The 19606-nt window shown below is 35.7% G+C and overlaps 1 protein-coding gene across 2 annotated transcripts in view; it reads right to left on the bottom strand.

The window, feature by feature from the left end:
• The window catches only part of Fyttd1 (forty-two-three domain containing 1), a 39166-nt gene that overhangs the window by 6391 nt on the left and 13169 nt on the right, over positions 1-19606 (bottom strand). The window contains exons 1-7 of one of the 2 annotated variants that reach the window (XM_015486798.2): positions 19405-19600; positions 14901-15029; positions 6148-6296; positions 3710-3822; positions 2160-2256; positions 1722-1783; positions 254-328 (exon numbers count right to left, since the gene is read on the bottom strand). In XM_015486798.2, the coding sequence (XP_015342284.1) occupies positions 254-328; positions 1722-1783; positions 2160-2256; positions 3710-3822; positions 6148-6296; positions 14901-15029; positions 19405-19507 (728 nt within the window). In that variant the 5' untranslated portion in view covers positions 19508-19600. Of the gene's footprint in view, positions 1-253; positions 329-1721; positions 1784-2159; positions 2257-3709; positions 3823-6147; positions 6297-14900; positions 15030-19404; positions 19601-19606 lie in introns of those variants that run through there. The other variant, XM_015486799.2, reaches the window with a different exon arrangement.

Consider the following 19606-nt stretch of genomic DNA (forward strand, 5'->3'; position numbering starts at 1 on the left):
TTTTTTTTTTTTTTTTTTTTTTTCTTTTTTTTTTTTTTTTTTGTGGTGCTGGGGATTGAACTAAGGGCCTTATACATATGAGGCTAGCACTTTATCAACTGAGTTGTATCCCCAGTCCATGAGTATTATCTTATCATTACATTTCACCTTATCCCAAACTGGGCATCGTACTCTGAGTACAAGTTCAATATTTTTCTGTTATCTCATATGCTAAGAGTGTTACAATTCTTGTAAAAAGAAAGAAAAGGCTTACACTGGGCATTGCACTGCTCCAGGATTGTCAATGGATACAGTTAAAATTCCTCCATTTGTAGTGGAAGTACGCCATCTAGTTTCAAAAAAAATAAAAATTTCATTAAAATGGAAGTTTATAAATCCTATATTATTTTCCACATAAAAATAAATTATCTACTTATTTTGATGCTGGGGAATAAACCCAAGGCCTCATACATGCTAAGTAAGCATTATACCACTAAGCTATAACCCAGCCCCTTATTTATTTTCTTTAAGTTTAAGAAATACAGACGCTTATATATAACAAATCAGCACTTTGGCTGTAGGAACTGGGCACTTGAATTTTTAGCTAAGTATCAGTGTAATAAATATATTTAAAAAATAAAAACAGAAGGGCCTCTAATGAAACCCACCAGCCTCTCAACCCAGTAGCTTCCTCCCCATTCCCACTCACCAGAAGCAGCATGTCTAATCTTTCCTATTTTTACTGCTTACTGGTAATTTCCAGTTCACTAAAAGAAGTGTTCATGTAGTTTCCTACCAGTAGGCTACATTATTTTAAATCTCTATTTCTTATAGTAGTGTCTTTTAAAAACCCCTCTACTATATGGGAGGATAATACTCCCTTGTAATCTTTCTTTCCACCTTATCTCCCACTATTTATCAGCTCTACTTTTATATTAACATTTGTGAAAATGTGACATCTACATTATATTCTATTTTCAAATTAACCATTCCATGCTTTGTCTACAAATTGAATCTCAAAGGTCAAAACAAATAGAACTATGTCATTATTATGTAGAGATGATTCACTGCAGTCTCAACCGAAGACTGTTAATTCTTTTCTTATGGTTTCCAGTGTCATACCTTCTCTACTAAAGAATGCTGCCAGCACTAGGCGCAAATAGCATTTTTTCTTATATTCTGATTGCTCAAAATCATGCCCTACTAAACTTAGTGTCATATTTCAACCATAACCACATTTTATGTTTTAATTTCCAAAAAGTGGCCATAATATTTAGCAGTTGAATCTCAAAACTTGATAATTAGAGTGTTACAACTCACAATTGGGGAGTGTAATTGTAACAGAAACACATTTTTTGGATATAGAGAAAAAAGAGGTGAAGGAAAAATGTTCTATTGTTTTCAAAGTTTTACAAATTTTATAAAAGTTCTACTAGATTTTCTATTCATATAAAAGCAGTTACGGGTGGGGGCGGGACAGGCAAAAAGCTGTTTCGTTAAAATAAAATAACAGGCAATGAAAAATAAATATGCTAATTTACCTGGTTCTCAAACTATTACAACAATGACATGTGCAAACTCAAAAGTGTTTGAGGGAAAAGAGTAAAAATAGGATTTACTTGGGGCTTAATTTCATTTTGGGTCTCATTTAATTTCTTTCAGACTGGGGCACACGGTAAATGGAGTAGCTAATGTTCTGTGAATTTTAAACGGACATCTTGAAAACACAAATTGAAACTTACTGACGAGTTCTCTTTGCTACTACATCGTCTAGCAGTTGTTCTGTGTTCAACTGGGCCTGAACCTAGAGGGATAAAGAGAAAGCAGTGGATCCCAAAGAATTTGAATTCAAGCATCTATCATGCACTGAAACACTTTATAACTCAGTGTGGCGTGTGTAAGAGTACAGGAGAGGGGTCTGTGCAATTCTGGCAAAATCTCTCTGTTGGGATTATTGTATTAGAACAAGTGAAAAATACAAATTTATTATTAAATAATAAATTAAATTCTTGTAAGAAGTTGCTACTGAGAGCAAAAAAAGAAATGTAACAAAGAACTAACCTAAAGTTGTTTCCCACATTCCAAATGTAATCCCTGCCTCAACCAAGAGCTATGACTATGATTAAGAGTAAAGGATTCTCTTTGGGTAAAAAGAAAACACCATTAAGGCTTCTTAATACCTTTAGGCCTCTTCTAAAAAGAAAAGTTGCCTGACGAGTATCTTTCTGATGGCTTAATTTATTTCCACTCCTGGTAAAATTAGCTGGGATGTTATTTCTGCAACAAAAACAAATATGTCATGTGTTATCTCAGATACGTTGCTTTCAAATATTTGAGTAAAAATAAGCAAAATAGTTACATTCATAGGCTGAAAACTTGAATGTAACAAAGACTTCAAACTGTTCACTTATTTCAATGAATCTATGAAGTTGATTTATAAATATCTCCTTCTGCAGCATATCATAAACAAACTGGCTAATTTTGAACTAATTGGTTTTCCAAATATTCAATTCTCTAATATTCCACCTGTCTTCTGAAGAAATTTACAAGGTTACATTTTAATGCTAATTCCTGTAATATAAATTTGGTGAAAACGTAAATTTACAGATTTGCTTTAGGATTAGTAAAAAACAATCACACCTAGGCACATTCATGTCAAACTGAAAACCAAACATAAGACTTGAAAATAACCTTTCCTCCTTCAGCTTTCTCTTCCTACTAACCCAGAAACCTTTATATATTAGTATGAACCACAGAGAGACACTCTTTCACTCTCCTACTGTTTCATGTTCATAAATTACATTTGATTTGACTTTTACCAATTCCCTTCTATTTTCAATAGAAAGTTGGTAAAATATGAGAAAAAAATTCTTATTTATCTACTACATAAACAGGTGCTTAATAGGCTACCTAATCCTATTTCCAGTAGTACAGAGGTTAAAATGCAAAATTCCTCTAGTTAGTCTAATTAACATGTAAGTCTCTTATAAACAACATGTTCTTATTTGAGAAGGACCCCTTTCACAAAAGGTACTACCAAATGATTCTCAAAAATGAAAAGAGCAACTGCAATTCTAGCCACTCCATTTATACAAAGACTTCATTCTAGATTTGATACGAATTATCTTCTATGAGATAAATAAATGGTATTGGACACTGAAATAAGATAATTTCATGGCTTGTCAGCTTCCTTTCTGCCTACTTTATCCTTACATAGAACAGAATGCCACAACAGGTATAACTTTTAGGTTTGTGTTATTCCTTTTATTATGAAAGTAATTTCAGCCAAAGAAACATTCACAGAATTTTTTTCTTTCTAGTTTGCTTTTTCCACAAAAATCTACATTATGATTCAGTGTTGTAGTAAGAGACACAAGACTGAATAATCAATTCAACTTCCAGAATTTCCAGTTTTAAATAATACTAATTGAGGTGATAGAATTTTTACCAAAATGATCAGTTTTATGATTTTATTCTATTTGTCAAGGGAGGTAAAGGAGAGTGATGCTTTTAAATAAATTTATATTAATTCAAGTCATCCAAAATACAGTGTCCAAGAAATAAGGAAACTATTACTAAATGCTTCCATGTACGATTTCAGATCAGATATCTCAAATATCTGTCTTGAAAATAACAAGAATCACTATAAATGTATTCTTCTGAACACGTACTAAAAGAAGTATTTATTAATGCAGTACAGTGCATTATTTACTTATTCCTGAGTACTTACTTTCTGTTTAACTGGTTAGGTCTCTTGAGAACGGCAACGGGTTTCCTTTGTACTTCATTTTGTCTCAGAAGATTTGCCTTCCTTTTTAACACTGGAAAATATCGTTCTATATTCTTTCAGAAGGCAAGAAACTATATTAATTGGATTGTTTTTTGTTAATAAACCTTACTACAGTAAACATTTCTGATGCAGAATGGACAGAGACTGACAACTGCTTGGATCTGTGAATAAGGGTGATGGAGAAACTAAAATGACAACAGCCACATTACACTTAATTTCTTGTGGTTCTCAGGGGATGTGTAGGTGATGGGGAAATGTGATTCTGGAGCTCAAAAAAAAAAAAGAATCAAAAACAGAGATGAAAACTATGGAATATTTTATATAAGCATGATTCTGATTCTTAAGCTATGGTTTAGATAAGTCTCAAGGTCCATGTGTTATAGGTGTCCCCAGGGTATTGCTACTGAGAGGCTATGGAAGTTTCAAGAGGTAGGGCTTATAGAGAAGTCCTTTGATCATTGGAGGCAGACTATGGGATTTCCGCCCCTTCCTCTTTGCCTTTTTGGTCATGAGGAAGGCAATTTGCTCTGCTACATGCACCTGCCAAAGGCCTAAAGCTATGAGTCCTGCCCCTCCTAGTCTTGGACTGTAACCTTCAAACTATACGTCAAAATATACCTTCTTTATTTATAAGTTAATTATCTCAAGATATTCTATTAACACACTAAAGCAAGGGATAAGAGGACCAAGTTCCAAAATAAACACGTGAAGTTGGAGTCAAAATGGTTAGAGAGGAAAAGAGGAAAATTCAATATCATAAAAAACAAGGATGAAATGTCCACTTTTCTTTCCATCGCGTATTAAACTAAATCCACCATTAAAGCTTAATTTAGGTTTCCATATCTTGCATGAAAGACTAAAGTTCTTGACCTTGTGGACCATATTTTACACTTTACTGGATTCCCCTGTTATTTTAAGCATATGAGAAATGCTTCATAAACATCCACTGACTACACAAAGTAAACAACAAAGTATTAATTTTCATAAACATTTAAAAGAAGTAAATGTAAAATCAAGGATAAAGACTATCAAGAACATAGGAGAAAAGCCACAGATCAGACTGATGCCTACTCCAAGCTTTTTATTTTATTTTAATAATAACAAGGGTGCTGGTGTTGTGGCTCAGCAGTAGAGCGAATACTTGCCAGCACATGCAAGGCCCTGGGTTCGATCCTCAGCACCACATAAAAATAAATAAAGGTATTGCGTCCAACTACAACTAAAAAATGAATATTAAAAGAAAAATAATAATAATACCAAGGACTGGGTGCAGTGTTGCACACCTGTAATCCCAGCTGCTTGGGAGGCTGAGGCAGGAGGACTGCAAGTTCAAAGCCAGCCTCAGCAACAGCAAGGTGCTAAGCAACTTAGTGAGACCCTATCTGTCAATAAAACAACAAATTAGGGCTAGGGATGTTACTCAGTGGTTGAGTGCCCCTGAATTCAATCCCCAGAAGCAATAATAATAATAATGATAATACCACCACCACCACCAAGGACCATCTTTCATGATGCTATTGTTGCATGTAATTTTCCTTCAAAGTATCTGGTACATTATAATCACAAAACTGTGATAACTTTATATCTTGAGTTCACTAAATATAAATAGACTTATTTTTCTTGTCCCGTTTTCCTAAATGATACACTAAAACAACTATTTACATAACTTTTATATTGTATTAGGTATTGCAAGCAATTTAGAGATTATTTAAAGTATATAGGAGGATGTACATAAGTTACCTGCAAGCAGTACACCATTTGAAATAAGAGACTTAAGCATCTACAGATTTTGGTATTTGAGGAGTGTCCTAGAATCAATTCTCCATAGGTCTGGAGAGATGACTATTTGAGAATGAGGAAATTTTAAGTGTTCCTCATGACTAGAAATTATTTTTATTTGGTTATCAAGATTTTTATATAATCCCTAAAAAACTGCATAAAAAATAAAAATCAGCTGAGCATGTTGGTGCATGATTATAATCCCAGCAATTTGGGAGGCTGAGGCAGGAGGATTGCAGTTTCAAGGCCACCCTCAAAAATTCAGCAAAGCCCTAAGCAATTTAGTGAGACCCTGTCTCAAAATTTAAAAAATAGGGGCTGTGGCTATGGCTATGGCTCAGTGGCAGAGCACTTGCCTGGCATGTGTGAGGCAGTGAGTTCGATCCTCAGAAACACATATAAATAAATAAAAAATAAACATACATCAACATCTAAAATATACTTAAAAAAAAAATTTAAAAAAGAAGCTGTGGATTAGTGGTTAAGTGCCCCTGGGTTCAATTCTAGGTACCAAAAAAGTTTTCTCAAGCTTATTCATAAAAATGTAAGTACAAATAAAGGAAAAGGGTTTTTAACTCAGGATGAAGTCATCATTCTACCTTGTCACTTAGAGGTGGACGATTCATAGGACTAATCCCTTTTCGAATTCCAGTTGCTTTCCTAGCCGCAAGACCGGTCATAACTCCATAAGGACGTCTCTTTCCAGGTGTTACTCTTCCTCTACGGCTCAAACTAGCTTTACCAAAACCTACAAAAGGAAAAAAAGACACAATTGCTGGATGTGGTGGGAGCTACTTCGGAGGTTAAGGCAGAAGTTCTGATCACAAGTTCGCGGCCAGCCTGGGCAATTTAGTGAAACTCTGTCTCAAAATAAAAAAATAAAAAGGGATGGGGTTGTAGCTCAGTGGAGAATGCCCCTGGATTCAATCTCCAAAGGAGAAGGAAAAGGAGAAGAAACAATATCAATTTAGGAATCCAACTGTGAGAATCACAGAATACTCAACTGCTCAAAAGAGTAGATATGAGTATTTTATTACTTATTATTTCCATATTCTTTTGAATTACACAAAATATTTCATTTTTAAACAGGGAATAAAAGTCCACTGGGAAGGGTTCTGTGGTTGTATTGAACTACAAAGGAATAGATGACTCTCACACGTTCCCTTTAGCCTTCTCTTCTGTCACTACTTTCTTAACAGGACAATCTAGACAGTATCTGTGCATTCTGGTAGACACTAAACACAAAACCACTAAGCTCTGTGTGTTTGTGGCAGGGGTGCTGGTGATCTAACCCAGGACATGGTGCATTTTATGCAAGTGCTGTTATCAGTAAGCCAACTCTGCAGCCCTATATGTGTCTACTGAATGCCTGAATTACTATTAGACTGAATTGAGATGGTACAAATAATGTAAAAGATTTCACTAATGATTTTGTATTCATTATATATTTAAATGATAATACTTTGAATATAATGAGCTAAATGATATCTATTATTACGTGATTCACATTTGTTTCTGGTAGTGTTCATTTAAAATAGAATCATTTTCTCATCTCCCATTTATTACTGCATTGCAATCTGACTACTTTCAGCCCTATTCTATTCAAATTGCTTTTTAACAAGTCTCCAATGAGTGTCAATGGACATTATTTTCATTTCTGTGGCGGGTAACATTACTGTGCTTTTCCAACATGAACCTTACTGATTTAAACACTTTTTTCCTAATTACTAAAGATACATGCTCACTGTAGAAATTCTACAAATATATAACATTAATTTGCAACTATATTTAAGCAACTCAAAATTGACTATGCATGGCCAATACTACCATTACTACTGCACTACGCGATACTACCATTTTCTAATGGTAAATACCTAAAAGGTGAACCAAATCAATCATGTAGCAACTATAATTTTATATTCTAAGTACTGTCTTATAGCCTAACACTAATACTATGCTATGAACATTATCCCATGTTTTTATATTGTTTTATTGCATTACTTTTTAAGATACATCGGATCCAAAACATTTTTACACTCATCCATGACTATTTCCTTAAGACACAAATTTCAAGAAGGTGAAATACCAGGTGAAAAGAGTAAAAGCAAACTCTTAAAGATTTTTACTTAAGTTGCAAACATCTTTTGCAGATTGAGTGCATTCATTAATATTCTGAAGAACTTAAAGAAGGGTGCTACTTTTTTTCTATTGCTGATAGAAAGTATAAACATTATCATTCTTAATCTTTATCACTTAGTCTCTGGAAAAAATGTGCCTTTTTTGATAGTTTGATTACTAGTGAGAATAAACATTTTTCCAGGCATTTTTATGGCCATCTGTATTCTTCCATTCATGAACTGTCATGTTCATGAGTCAGTTTTCTGTGGGTAAGTTCTAATTTCTTTCAATGTTTTGACAAGGAAATTATATTAATTTTTCAATAATTGACATCTTTACAGAACTGTTTCATTCAGGAACATGGTATATCCTCCAATCTATAGAAGTCTTTATTTTGTCACTAATTGGTTCAGCACAGCTCCATTTTTTTCCATAAATCTTGCATGTTTCTTGTTAAACTTGTTTCTATTTTATACATCTTGTTGTCAGTTACAAAAAAGATTCTTTTCTAATAATAATTTTCATATTATCATTCATGGCACTATAGAAAGCTACTGAGGTTTTTTAAAATTTTTTTTTTTGTAATTTTACTCAATTAACTTCATTTTATTTATTTATTTATTTATTTTTATGTGGTGCTGAGGATTGAACCCAGGACCTTGCATGTGCGAGGCGAGCACTCTACCGCTGAGCCATAACCCCAGCCTCCCCTCCCCCATTGAGGTGGATTAGTGGTTAAGTGCCCCTAGGTTTAATCACTATTTTGTAATTAGCTGTTCCACTGAAATCAATTATTAATTTTTAAAGTCCTTTTCAAATTATTTTCTTGAGATTTCTTCTCCCTGTTCCTCACTCCCATTGGTGCTGGGGATTGAACCCAGAACGTCACAAATACTAAACAAATACTATACCACTGAACTACACCCTCCAACCTGAAATTCTTTTTTCCTTTAATTTTCTTGGGATTTGGGGGTGATAATTATGTCACCTACAATGATATGATCTTCTCTCTTTCAATACCTCAGTTTTTTTTTTTTTTAATTTCTTAATACAACATCCAGAAATTTCAGAGGATCATGCAAAGTAAAAATTGTGATAGAGGACACTCTCATATTATTTTTGGGAGAATACCTTTTGAATGTTATCTGATACTCTACATTTGTAACATCCTAATAGGTCTTGCAACAAGAAAGTTTCACAGCTAAAAATAAAGTTAAAATATTTTCTCTACTGTAGGAGTTCTCAGGATTAATGTGTGCTAGGATTCTCTAAGAGGGGGATGATTGCATATGTCAACTCTTGAAACTTTCTGTGATGTCCCTATATTAGTAATTTTGAGACCAGAGTTCAATAAGACAGTTATAAAAGCCTATGTTAAGATGAATGAACCACTTACCAATATATTGCCTTTTAGCTTCCAATTCACCCATTACTGGCCTGCCTCTGATAATGGAAAATTATTTTCTTATCACCTAGCATAATGTTAAGCTTTGTACATAGAGTGCACTGAAAAGATCTGAGGATAAAGGGGCTTTTCTTCTTTCAGTGTGCTTCTCAAGGTGTATTCCTATGGCACAGGACACCAAGTGATACCAACCTTGCCAGAATGCATTAGGCTAATACTATGGTGAGGCCAGAAAGACAAAATTTGAGTGATGTCTTAAATTTTGTGCCTTAGGCATCTGCCTCGCTCTTGGCCCTGCCTATTCCTCTAGTAAATTTAAGATGGCCATTTCCACAGGCAGCCTTCCATAACATAGAAACTCAATGAACTTCTTTCTATCCAGAGGACCATGTTCTCACCCTCTCCAACAAGGTCAGGAACTCAGAAGGAGAAAATGGGAGTCTTCAAGATTTATTCCTGATCCACCATTTGACCCAGCTATCGCCCTTCTCATACTATTCCCTGAGGATCTTAAAAGAGCGTACTATAGGGATACTGCCACATCAATGATCATAGCGGCACAATTCACAATAGCTAGACTGTGGAACCAACCTAGATGCCCTTCAATAGATGAATGGATAAAAAAAATGTGGCATCTATACACAATGGAGTATTACGCAGCACTAAAAAATGACAAAATCATAGAATTTGCAGGGAAATGGATGGCATTAGAACAGATTATGCTAAGCGAAGCTAGCCAATCCTTAAAAAACAAATGCCAAATGTCTTCTTTGATATAAAGAGAGCAACTAAGAACAGAACAGGGAAGAAGAGCATGAGGAAAAGATTAACATTAAACAGAGACGAGTCGGGGGAGAGAAAGGGAGAGAGAAGGGAAAGCATATGGAAATGGTAGGAGACCCTCAATGTTACACAAAATTACATATAAGAGGTTGTGAGGGGAAAGGGGGGGGAAACAAGGGAGAGAATTAAACAACAGCAGATGAGGTAGAGAGGGAAGATGAGAGGGGAGGGGAGGGGGGATAGTAGGGGATAGGAAAGGCAGCAAAATACAACAGTCACTAATATGGCATTATGTAAAAATTGTGAATGTGTAACTGATGTGATTCTGCAATTTGTATTTGGGGTAAAAATGGGAATTCATAACTCACTTGAATCAAATGTATGAAAGATGATATGTCATGAGCTTTGTAATGTTTTGAACAACCAATAATAAAAAAAAAAAAAAGATTTATTCCTTTCCCAGGGGCTGGGGTTGTAGCTCAGTGGTAGAGCACTTGCCTAGCATGTGTGAGGCACTGGGTGTGGTTCTCAGCACTGCATACAAATAAATAAAATAAAGGTCAATCAACAACGAAAATATATATATATATGTGTGTGTGTGTGTGTGTGTGAGTGTGTGTGTGTATGTATATATCTATGTGTGTGTGTATATATATAAAATATATATACATGAAGATTTATTCCTTTTTCAGGTGGTTCAGCCTTAGTCCTAATGATACTGTAATTAATTTTATAATCAGAAAAAAGCAATAAAGACAAATTCTTTAAAAATCTTAAATAACTGCTGTTTTGTATATAATTAAACCATGTTGAGGAACCTATACATGAACTCAAATCTATAACTTGCTATTTTTATTTGTTTTAAACAATGAAACAACTAGCGAGGCAGTGTGCTAAGAAAAGGCTTTATATTGCTTAAGAACATGAGGTTGATACTAACATCTTAATTTTGCAGCTGAGCAAAGTGAGGCAAAGAACAATGATTACTGAGAAGTCAAGTTAGGAAAAGAAGAGAGCCATGATCTAAGTGCAGGTGGGTATGGCTCCAAAAACTGAATGTATGTTCAAACTGGGCTATAAAAATTAAAGGAAAATAAAAGGCAGAATATAATCAATAATACACTTCCAAGGTGAAAAAACAACTATCACAGAAAAAGTAGTCTCTAGATTTGTTACTACAAAATGATATGAAGATTTCAGGTCAGTGTGTTGAAGTACAAAGATATGGGCAACCACAGCATATTAAGAGACAGTCTAGGGAAAAGGATAAAAAGTGAATGGATATGTTGAGTTCAAATCATACAGGGCTTTGAAGAGGGATAAAGACTACTGCAACAAAAAATGAGGGGGTCACTATATTCACACTCAAACTATAATAACCTACAAGGAGTACTTTGGAATGATTGAAAGAAGGAAATAGAAGGTGGTAGGACCATTTCAGATACTACTGTGCCCCTCAAACATGACATGATAAAAAATTGTGAAAGGAACGAGAAATTTGAAAATATTCAAAATGAATGAATTAGTAGGGCAAAGAGAAAGATTAAAGGGAGAAGGAATCCATTAATGTTGTACAGTTTCAAGACTGGATGAGACTGATGAGAAAGTCTCATTAACAGGAATAAAACTGATTAAAACAATAAAAGTAAGTGGTAGAATATTATCGCTTGGTACATTCTATTTCTACTTGTTTATAGTACATCGTTCCCATATGTATCATCCTTTTTCACTGTCTTTTGTTTCTCCTTGAAAACCACTAAAACTAGAGAGAGAAAATTTCCTCTTTTAAATCCCTAGACTAATCCCTTCTATGAATTTCTTTCACACATACATCATTTGCCTCAATAGTTTCAAAAGCCTTTGGAAGGTAATTAAAGCCACAAGGGTGGAGCTATAATGAATGGGATCAGTAGCCTTATAAAAGGGACCCAGAGAGTTCTCTATCCCTTTCTGCCATGTGAGGCTATCACAAGATATCCATAATCTGCAACCCCAAAGAAGGCCCTCACCAAAACCCAATATTGCTGGCATCCTAATTTGGGTCCAATCTATAAAACTGAGAAATAAAACTTCTGAAGTTATAAGCTGCCTAGTTTTAGCAGCCTGAACTAAGTCACTGTTTCTGCTCCAATCTATTTTAATTATCATGTCATATAAATATTCAGGAAAAGTCTACTGTAAATTCATGAGAATAAAAACACAATTAAGGTCCTGGTAGAACAACAGTCTTTTGACCTTGTGGACCCTTGAGTTTTGGGGATTCCCTTGAGGTGCCCAGACAACATTTTGAGAACCACTGCTTATAGTATTCTACCACTGAAGGACAATAGGTTATTTTAAGTATTTATGGAGTACCTAAATAATATTTCAATCATGGAGTTAGAAAGATTTCATTTACTTACTTACAACAATCAAAAATCATAATGAGTATTGCCAACTCTTCTCTGCTCTCTTACCTCAAACTAATATCCTCACTGATGTTACAATATGGAAATAAACTGCTCCCAGCCAATAAGAATTTAAGACATTCCCATGTCTCTCTGCACATTCATGGTATATTTAACAGTGGCAGCTGTTCTATTTTAACCTGTCACATGTAAGCAGAAAACAAAACCAAGTACAAGCTCAATTTTGTGATATCTAAGCTGTTGCTAGATATCACTTATCTTGAGGCTCAGATCATAAGTCCCATAAAAGAAAGTTTGTCTGATCTTTCATGGGCTAGAGCATATTTCACCTTATCTATTAAATCACCCCTGATCCTCACTGCACAAAATCCCTACCTGAAGTGCAATAAAACTAACCAAAATTCTCTTATGATATTTCTCACACTCTTATCTTTTCTATCTTACTTCTACTAGAAATTCCTTAAAGCAAAAGACCACACCTTTACATGGTTTCAATGAACTCTAAATAGTTACTTTAAAATACACAGTATGCATATAATATCACATATAAAATGGTATACTGAACAACATTTATAAAAAATCTTTAAATATAAATCAATGAAATTACATATTTGTTTGCTACAACTAAATATCCTATCATAAAATTTACTAACTTAGATCAGCTATTTAATAAAATTGAGAGTAATTTTTTTTTGGTAGGATCAAATCTCCATTAGACATATTTTAAGGACATGCTGACATATTAGCTGTTAAACATAGAACAAATTACATGCAACCAACTGGGGATTACATTTTGTTTTTCAACATATAGAAAAAAGTCAATTGAAAACTTAGTTTCTCAAAGATTTTTTTTAAATTTTTTTTAATTGTTGATGTAATCTTTTTATAAATTCATTTATTTGTATGTGATGTTGAGAATCAAACCCAGTGCCTACCACATGTGAGACAAGTGCTCTACCACTGAGCCACAACCCCAGCCCAAAGATATTTTTATTTATGAAAAAAATTTACTTTTTATTTGAATAAAAGTTTATTCTAAAATGCTGATATTACTGCTAAGTAATGAATCATATATATGTGTGTGTGTGTGTATCTCAAATATATATGTGTTCAGTTTCTGCCTTAAATTCATTTTAGAACAAAATAATAAATAAGCTTCCAGACCGCTAAAAGTAACTATATATGTAGAGTTCAGATTACATCTAAAGCATTTGATTTGGAGTGTTACCTCTGGAGAAGTTAGCAAATCCTAAAGGTTTTAGATGATAAGAAAAAGAATCTGGAGGTAGGGACTGGGGGTGTAGCTTAGTGGTAGAGCATCTGCCTAGCAGGCATAAAACCCTAGGTTCAGTCCCCAGCACTGCAAAAGGGGGGAAAAAAGTTTGGATGTAATTTTCTATGCAGAATATATAGCTGACCCCATATACTAAAAGGATTCTCATTTAGAAAAGGGTGTTTGCTTCCTATAATACTGTAGAAGTAATAGATAAGCATGTTTTAATTCAAATTAAGAGAACTTTCTAGTAAGTAGAATCATCTCCAAAAATAGGTCTTGTGAAGTGGTACACTGTCAATAAACATTTAAACTGGAGTTAGTTATTCTATTTGAACATGTCACTGGGAAGAAGCTAGGATCTCATGATACATAAAATCTTTCCTAATTCTAAACCCTAGGTATGACTTTGACTATTTCTATTTTGAGGCTTCTTTTTTTTTTAATATATATTTTTTTAGTTGCGTATGGACTGAATGCCCTTATTTGTTTTCATGTGGTGCTAGGATTGAACCCAGTGCCTCACACTTGTTAGGCAAATGCTCTATCCCTAAGCCACAACTCCAGCTCTTATAATAAAACAGTATCATCACCTATTTTAGGAAACTTAAATTTTTAAAAAAACAGGTTTTAACCAGGCATGATGGCACACGCCTGTAATGCAAGTGATTTGGGAGGCTGAGGCAGGAGGATTCCAAGTTTAAAGCCAGCCTCAGCAATTTAGCTAGTGAGACACTGTCTCTAAATAAAAAATAAAAATCAGCTGGAGGTGTGACTCAGTGGTTAAACAACCCTGGGTTCAATCCTGGTACCAAAAAGAAAACCAGGTTTTATGTATTTTCTAAAGACAATATGCTATAGGGCAAGTCAGTGGAACAGAAAAGGAGAGGAAATACAGAATGAATTTACCAAAATCATACCATGAGCGTGTATAAATATATCACAAGAAATTCTACCTTTATGTATATATACAAAGCACCAATCAAAATAAATGAATGATGGGGCTGGGGTTGTGGCTCAGCAGTAGAGAACTCGCCTATCATGGGAAGAGCACTGGGTTCAATCCTCAGCACCACATAAAAATAAAAAATTAAAGGTATTGTGTCCAACTACAACTAAAACAAAATGTTTCTTAAAAAAATAAATGAATAAATGAGCAAAAAGAAGATCAGTAGAGAAAAGAGAATGGGGGAAAGAAGTGGGAGGGGAACTGGAACCGAAATGGGATAATTCAAATTCTATATGTATGACTTTGTCAAAATGAACCCAACTACCATGTATAATATTCTAATTAAAAAAATAAAGATAGTATACTAAGAATCCACAAATAACAGCATTTCATTAAAACTTACTTTCAAAACTTACCAGAGTTTTGCTGGATCCCCCACCGTACTCTCATCTTGAATTGCCGAGTACTAGTTTGCTGGAGTCGTCTATTCAGTCTTGGAAAATTCTGCTTCTTTCCTTCCTTTCGATTCAACTTGATAATATCATCTATAACAGAGGAAATGCCAAAATTATTTTCATTTTAATTACTGACTAAATTACTCAGTCTCATTTTTTAGTTAATAGATTTCCTATGTCCCTAACTTCTACTTTGAAAGCATTGCCATTAAGAGGTTAATAATGGGCTGGGGTTGTGGCTCAGTGGTAGAGTGCTTGCCTAGCATGTGTGAGGCACTGGGTTCAATCCTCAGCATAAAAATAAATAAAAATAAAAGTATTAAAATTTTTAAATAAATAAATTAAATAAAGGTATTGTGTCTATCTACCAAAAAAAAAGACATTACTAATAATAAGATAAAGCCCAAATCAGCCATTTTGCTTGGTGTTCTGCAGGAAGTTTTTGTAGGAAAAGTTCAAATAAATAGCCCAAACAGATCTACTAACAAATGAAGAGTTCTACTGTCCATAGCACTTCTTTCCCTAATGAATATAAATAAGTAAAAAGTCATTTACAAAAATTATTCATATTGTGCTTACTTTCCATAATCACAGAACTCTCCATTTTTAAAAGATGACCACCTTTTATTAAAACCATAGGTGAGGGCTGGGGCTGTAGTTCAGTGGCAGAGCGCTTGCCTTGCATGTGCGAGGCACTGTGTTCGATCCTCAGTACCATATAAAAATAAACAAATAAAATAAAGGCATGCTGTCTATCGACAACTACAAAATAATTTTTAAAGAAAACCATAAGTAGTCAAAAAATAAGTAAATTGCCGACCAAAATTTCTCAATTAATCTCAACAAATATTTATTGAGTATGTACTTTGCACAATGACTGTATATGTAAGGCTGTGCTGTAATAGAAGCAACAAAAGTATAATGCAGTCCCTGTTCTCAAGTATCTTTAATTGATGAATCAGATGTTCAAATAACAAATACAAAATTGAACACAAGTACCATGATAAAGGTGTAATATTTTAAAAATTGCTAATGGTTACATCCTCTAGCAAAGTCATTCAGGGTTACTTTTTTTTTTTTTCTATATTGACTTCTGTAATTTCTGCAAGCCTTATTATTTACAAAAAACACTTTCAAACAACTCCAGGATAATTCATAAACATCACATTTTACTAACACCACAAGAGAACAATATGAAGATTGGAACACTAAATGTACTCCAGATTCCTATTTATATCTGTTAAAGATTACTAAAAGTCAACAATCCTTATTTAAGAAATATCCAAACACTTTCTCTACATTCCTAACGCCAATATTAATTTTAATGATTGATAAAGCAAATAAACCAAAGATTATGTTGTACATAATTAACAACTTCAAAATAAAACTTAACAATGATTAACTTCAATTCTCTTTTCCAAATTGTTTAAAGTACAAATAATCTATGTGACTAGAATCAGTGTTTTCTAAGTTAAAAGGAAATATTATAGATTTTAAGGATCAATGCTAATGGCTCTACTTCACCCACCTGTAATCTATAAGACTCCTACTCACATTCAAATACTATTCATATAAAATACTTCAAATCTCCCCCAAAGTATGTTGTTGTCTTCTTGAGATCAATCTCGAAGCACAAAGGCATTTGTGAGGGGCTGGGGCTATAGCTCAGTGGTAAAGCGTTTGCCTAGCATGTAAGAGGAGGCACTGGGTTCCATCCTCAACACCACATAAAAATAAATAAATAAAATACAGGTATTGTGTTCATCTACAACTGGAAAAAAAAAAAAAAAGTCAGCCAGGTGTGGTGGTGCCTGCCTGTAGTCCTAAAAGCTCAGGAGGCTGAGGCAGGAGGATTGAAAGTTCAAAGCCAGCCTTAGCAACTCATCAAGGCCTTAAGTAACTAAGCGAGATCCTATATATATATATATAATACAACAAAAGGGCTGGGAATGTGGCTCAGTGGTTAAATTCCCCTAGGCCCAATCCCTGGAAGGAAGGAAGGAAGGAAGGAAGGAAGGAAGATTTGTCAAAGTTAAAGACACCAGGGCTGAGTGTGTTGTTCAAGGGTGCACAGGCTCAGCATGTGAAAGGCTGCAAGGGCCCAGGTTTGATCCCCAGCACCACCAAAAAGAAAAAAAAAAAAGTTAAAAGTTAAAGACAATAAGTTTGGGGTTGTGGCTCAGCAGTAAAATATCTGTCATTCCTGAGGCCCTGGGTTCAATCTCCAGCAAGTAAAGGAGGGAAAAAAAGATACTAAAATCCATTTTTTTTTAACAAGATAAGGTTTCATATCAAATATATGAACATGTTAAATTCTCAAGAAGCAGAAAGAAAATACTTAGAAGACACTACTTTTGAAACACTACTTTCCTTTAACAAGTTGCTACTTACTCTTGACAAAGTCTACACAATCTCAGAGCCTTGAGAATATATTCAAAATACGAATTTGGCTAGGCACCATGGTGTACACCTGGTATCCCAGCAACTGGGGGGGACTAAGGCAGGAGTATTGCAAGTTCAAGGCAAGTTTGGGCAACACAGCAAGACCCAGTCTCAAAAAAAAAGAAGAGACTGAGCTCTATTTTAACTCTCCACAGTGAAGATAATTATCCCTCCATTCACTTGAATATCATAATCACCAAACAAAATACATACAAAAAACCAAAAATTGCAAGCTTAAGAAATGTTAGTTATGAGAAGACATATTTAACGTTTCCCTACACTCTGGAGCTTGAAGGTCTAGAAGAAAACTGAAATCCTGGTTCTACCACTTATGTGCTTGACTATATAACTTTGAGCAAGTTACTTAATTTCTCCATGCTTCAGATTTATGTAAAATGTGAATAACAACAATGGCTTATATGTAGTGTAAAAATAAAATACAGTGCTTATTATGTACCAGGAACTGTTCTAAGTAGTTTGTACATGCATATTGACTCATTTAATACTTACAACAAACCTATAAGGTAGATGAACTGTTACTATCACCTTTTAACTGAAGAGACACTGACAAGTTATTTGCCTATAATCGCATGGCTGGTAAGTGGCAGAAAAAGCAGGATCCCCACCTGAGACAGTGTGTCTCTGGATTCCATGCTGTTTATCACTAGGAGTATAATCCTCATGGATGTATTATGTAGATAAACCAAGGCAACATATAAAATGCCTAGTCCAGTGCCTAGCAGATATTATTAAACACTCAATAAATATTGTTATACACTTTCTTAGCTTTAGGTCAAAAGATTCATTTCTTTTGAGCTTTCTACTGACAAAACAGTAAGACAAAACTTGAAGGCAAGCATACTAGTTCTGTTAACTTAGTTAATTCCCACACTGGGTTCTGACCTGTGGCAATCCTAGAAAACAAGAGTTCTTAACTTCTGACCAAGAACTTTCCAGATAAACCAAAACAAAAAAGAAACAAACAAATGGAAAGAATTGGCAACTAAAAGAATATTTTTAGGCCGAACACTATCCTAAATACCGTCCTTAGAAAGCTTACACCTCTAAATCCACTAGTCAGGCATTTACTTTTCAAATCTCTGAAATACTGCAGGAAAGAGAGCAGGCAGATCTGATTACATCTAATACCATAACTTGAATCCCGACAAAAATGTAATCACTTTTGGACCATCTAAGTTGGTGCCTCGGTAGTGTTAGATGTAAATTTTTAACGGAATCACCAACCTTGCTTTTTATGTAATAGTACCAAACCAGGCCACCCTTCTTATATGTGCGGGACCCTCCCGCCCCTTTCCCCCACCCCGTGCTCTACCTGGCTTTTAGCGATCCACGTAAATCCCTCGGTTTTTATTACTTCCTTTTTCTAATTAGCTAATAACTTTGGGGCCAGGATAGGGAGAATGTGCTTTTCTAGACACACCTAATAACACACATCTGATGCGCTCCTTGCCTAACGATAATTCTGACAGAGCTCCTGGGCCCAGGGGCGCCCGTCAGCAGCCAGTAGGCCTGAGCGGCTATGCCCAACAAGCCCTGGCCGGGAACCACTCCTCTAAACCCATCACAGACCCAGCTGGGTCTTAGGAAACCACAGCTCCCCCAGTTCCCACTCCCGATAACGCCCCCGGCGAACACGCTCGAGGGAAACCCGCGGAGTTTCCCTGACAAAGAGCGGGGTAAGCGACCAGTGGTGGCGTCCCTCTGGGGGACACGAGGGTACACGCACCCCTGGACCCTCCAAATCTCCGGCCCGCAGCGTCCCCGTCCCCACAGGCCCTCGTCAGAGAGCCTCCACTGAGGGGACGCCGGAATCCCTAAGGCTGGACTCCGGCACCCGGCGTTTAGCTCCAGGCGCCCCTCTGGACCCCCAGCTCGGTTCCGCCCACCCGCAAGAAAACTCGATCGGCAAACGCAGCCAACGGCCCCCTTCCCCCACAGACCGCGCCACTTGGTTCCACCCACACCTCCCCCCTCTCCTACTCGGTCCAACTCGGCCCCTCACCCAAAGACATATCTATTTTGTCGAGGTTTTCATTGCTGCGGGCTTTCGGCGGCGGCGACGGGGTCGCGGTGGCTCCCACCAACCGGGTACCAAACCGGTTCATGGCTGGAGACGTCGCGCTGGAACAGTCAGCCGGGAAGGCCGGAGTCAGAGGCCTGCCACCTCCCACTCACGCACGCAGTCTAGCTGCACCGAGGGAGCG

The sequence above is a fragment of the Marmota marmota genome, unplaced genomic scaffold (assembly GCF_001458135.2).
Source record: "Marmota marmota marmota unplaced genomic scaffold, marMar, whole genome shotgun sequence".
Taxonomy (NCBI): Eukaryota; Metazoa; Chordata; class Mammalia; order Rodentia; family Sciuridae; genus Marmota; species Marmota marmota.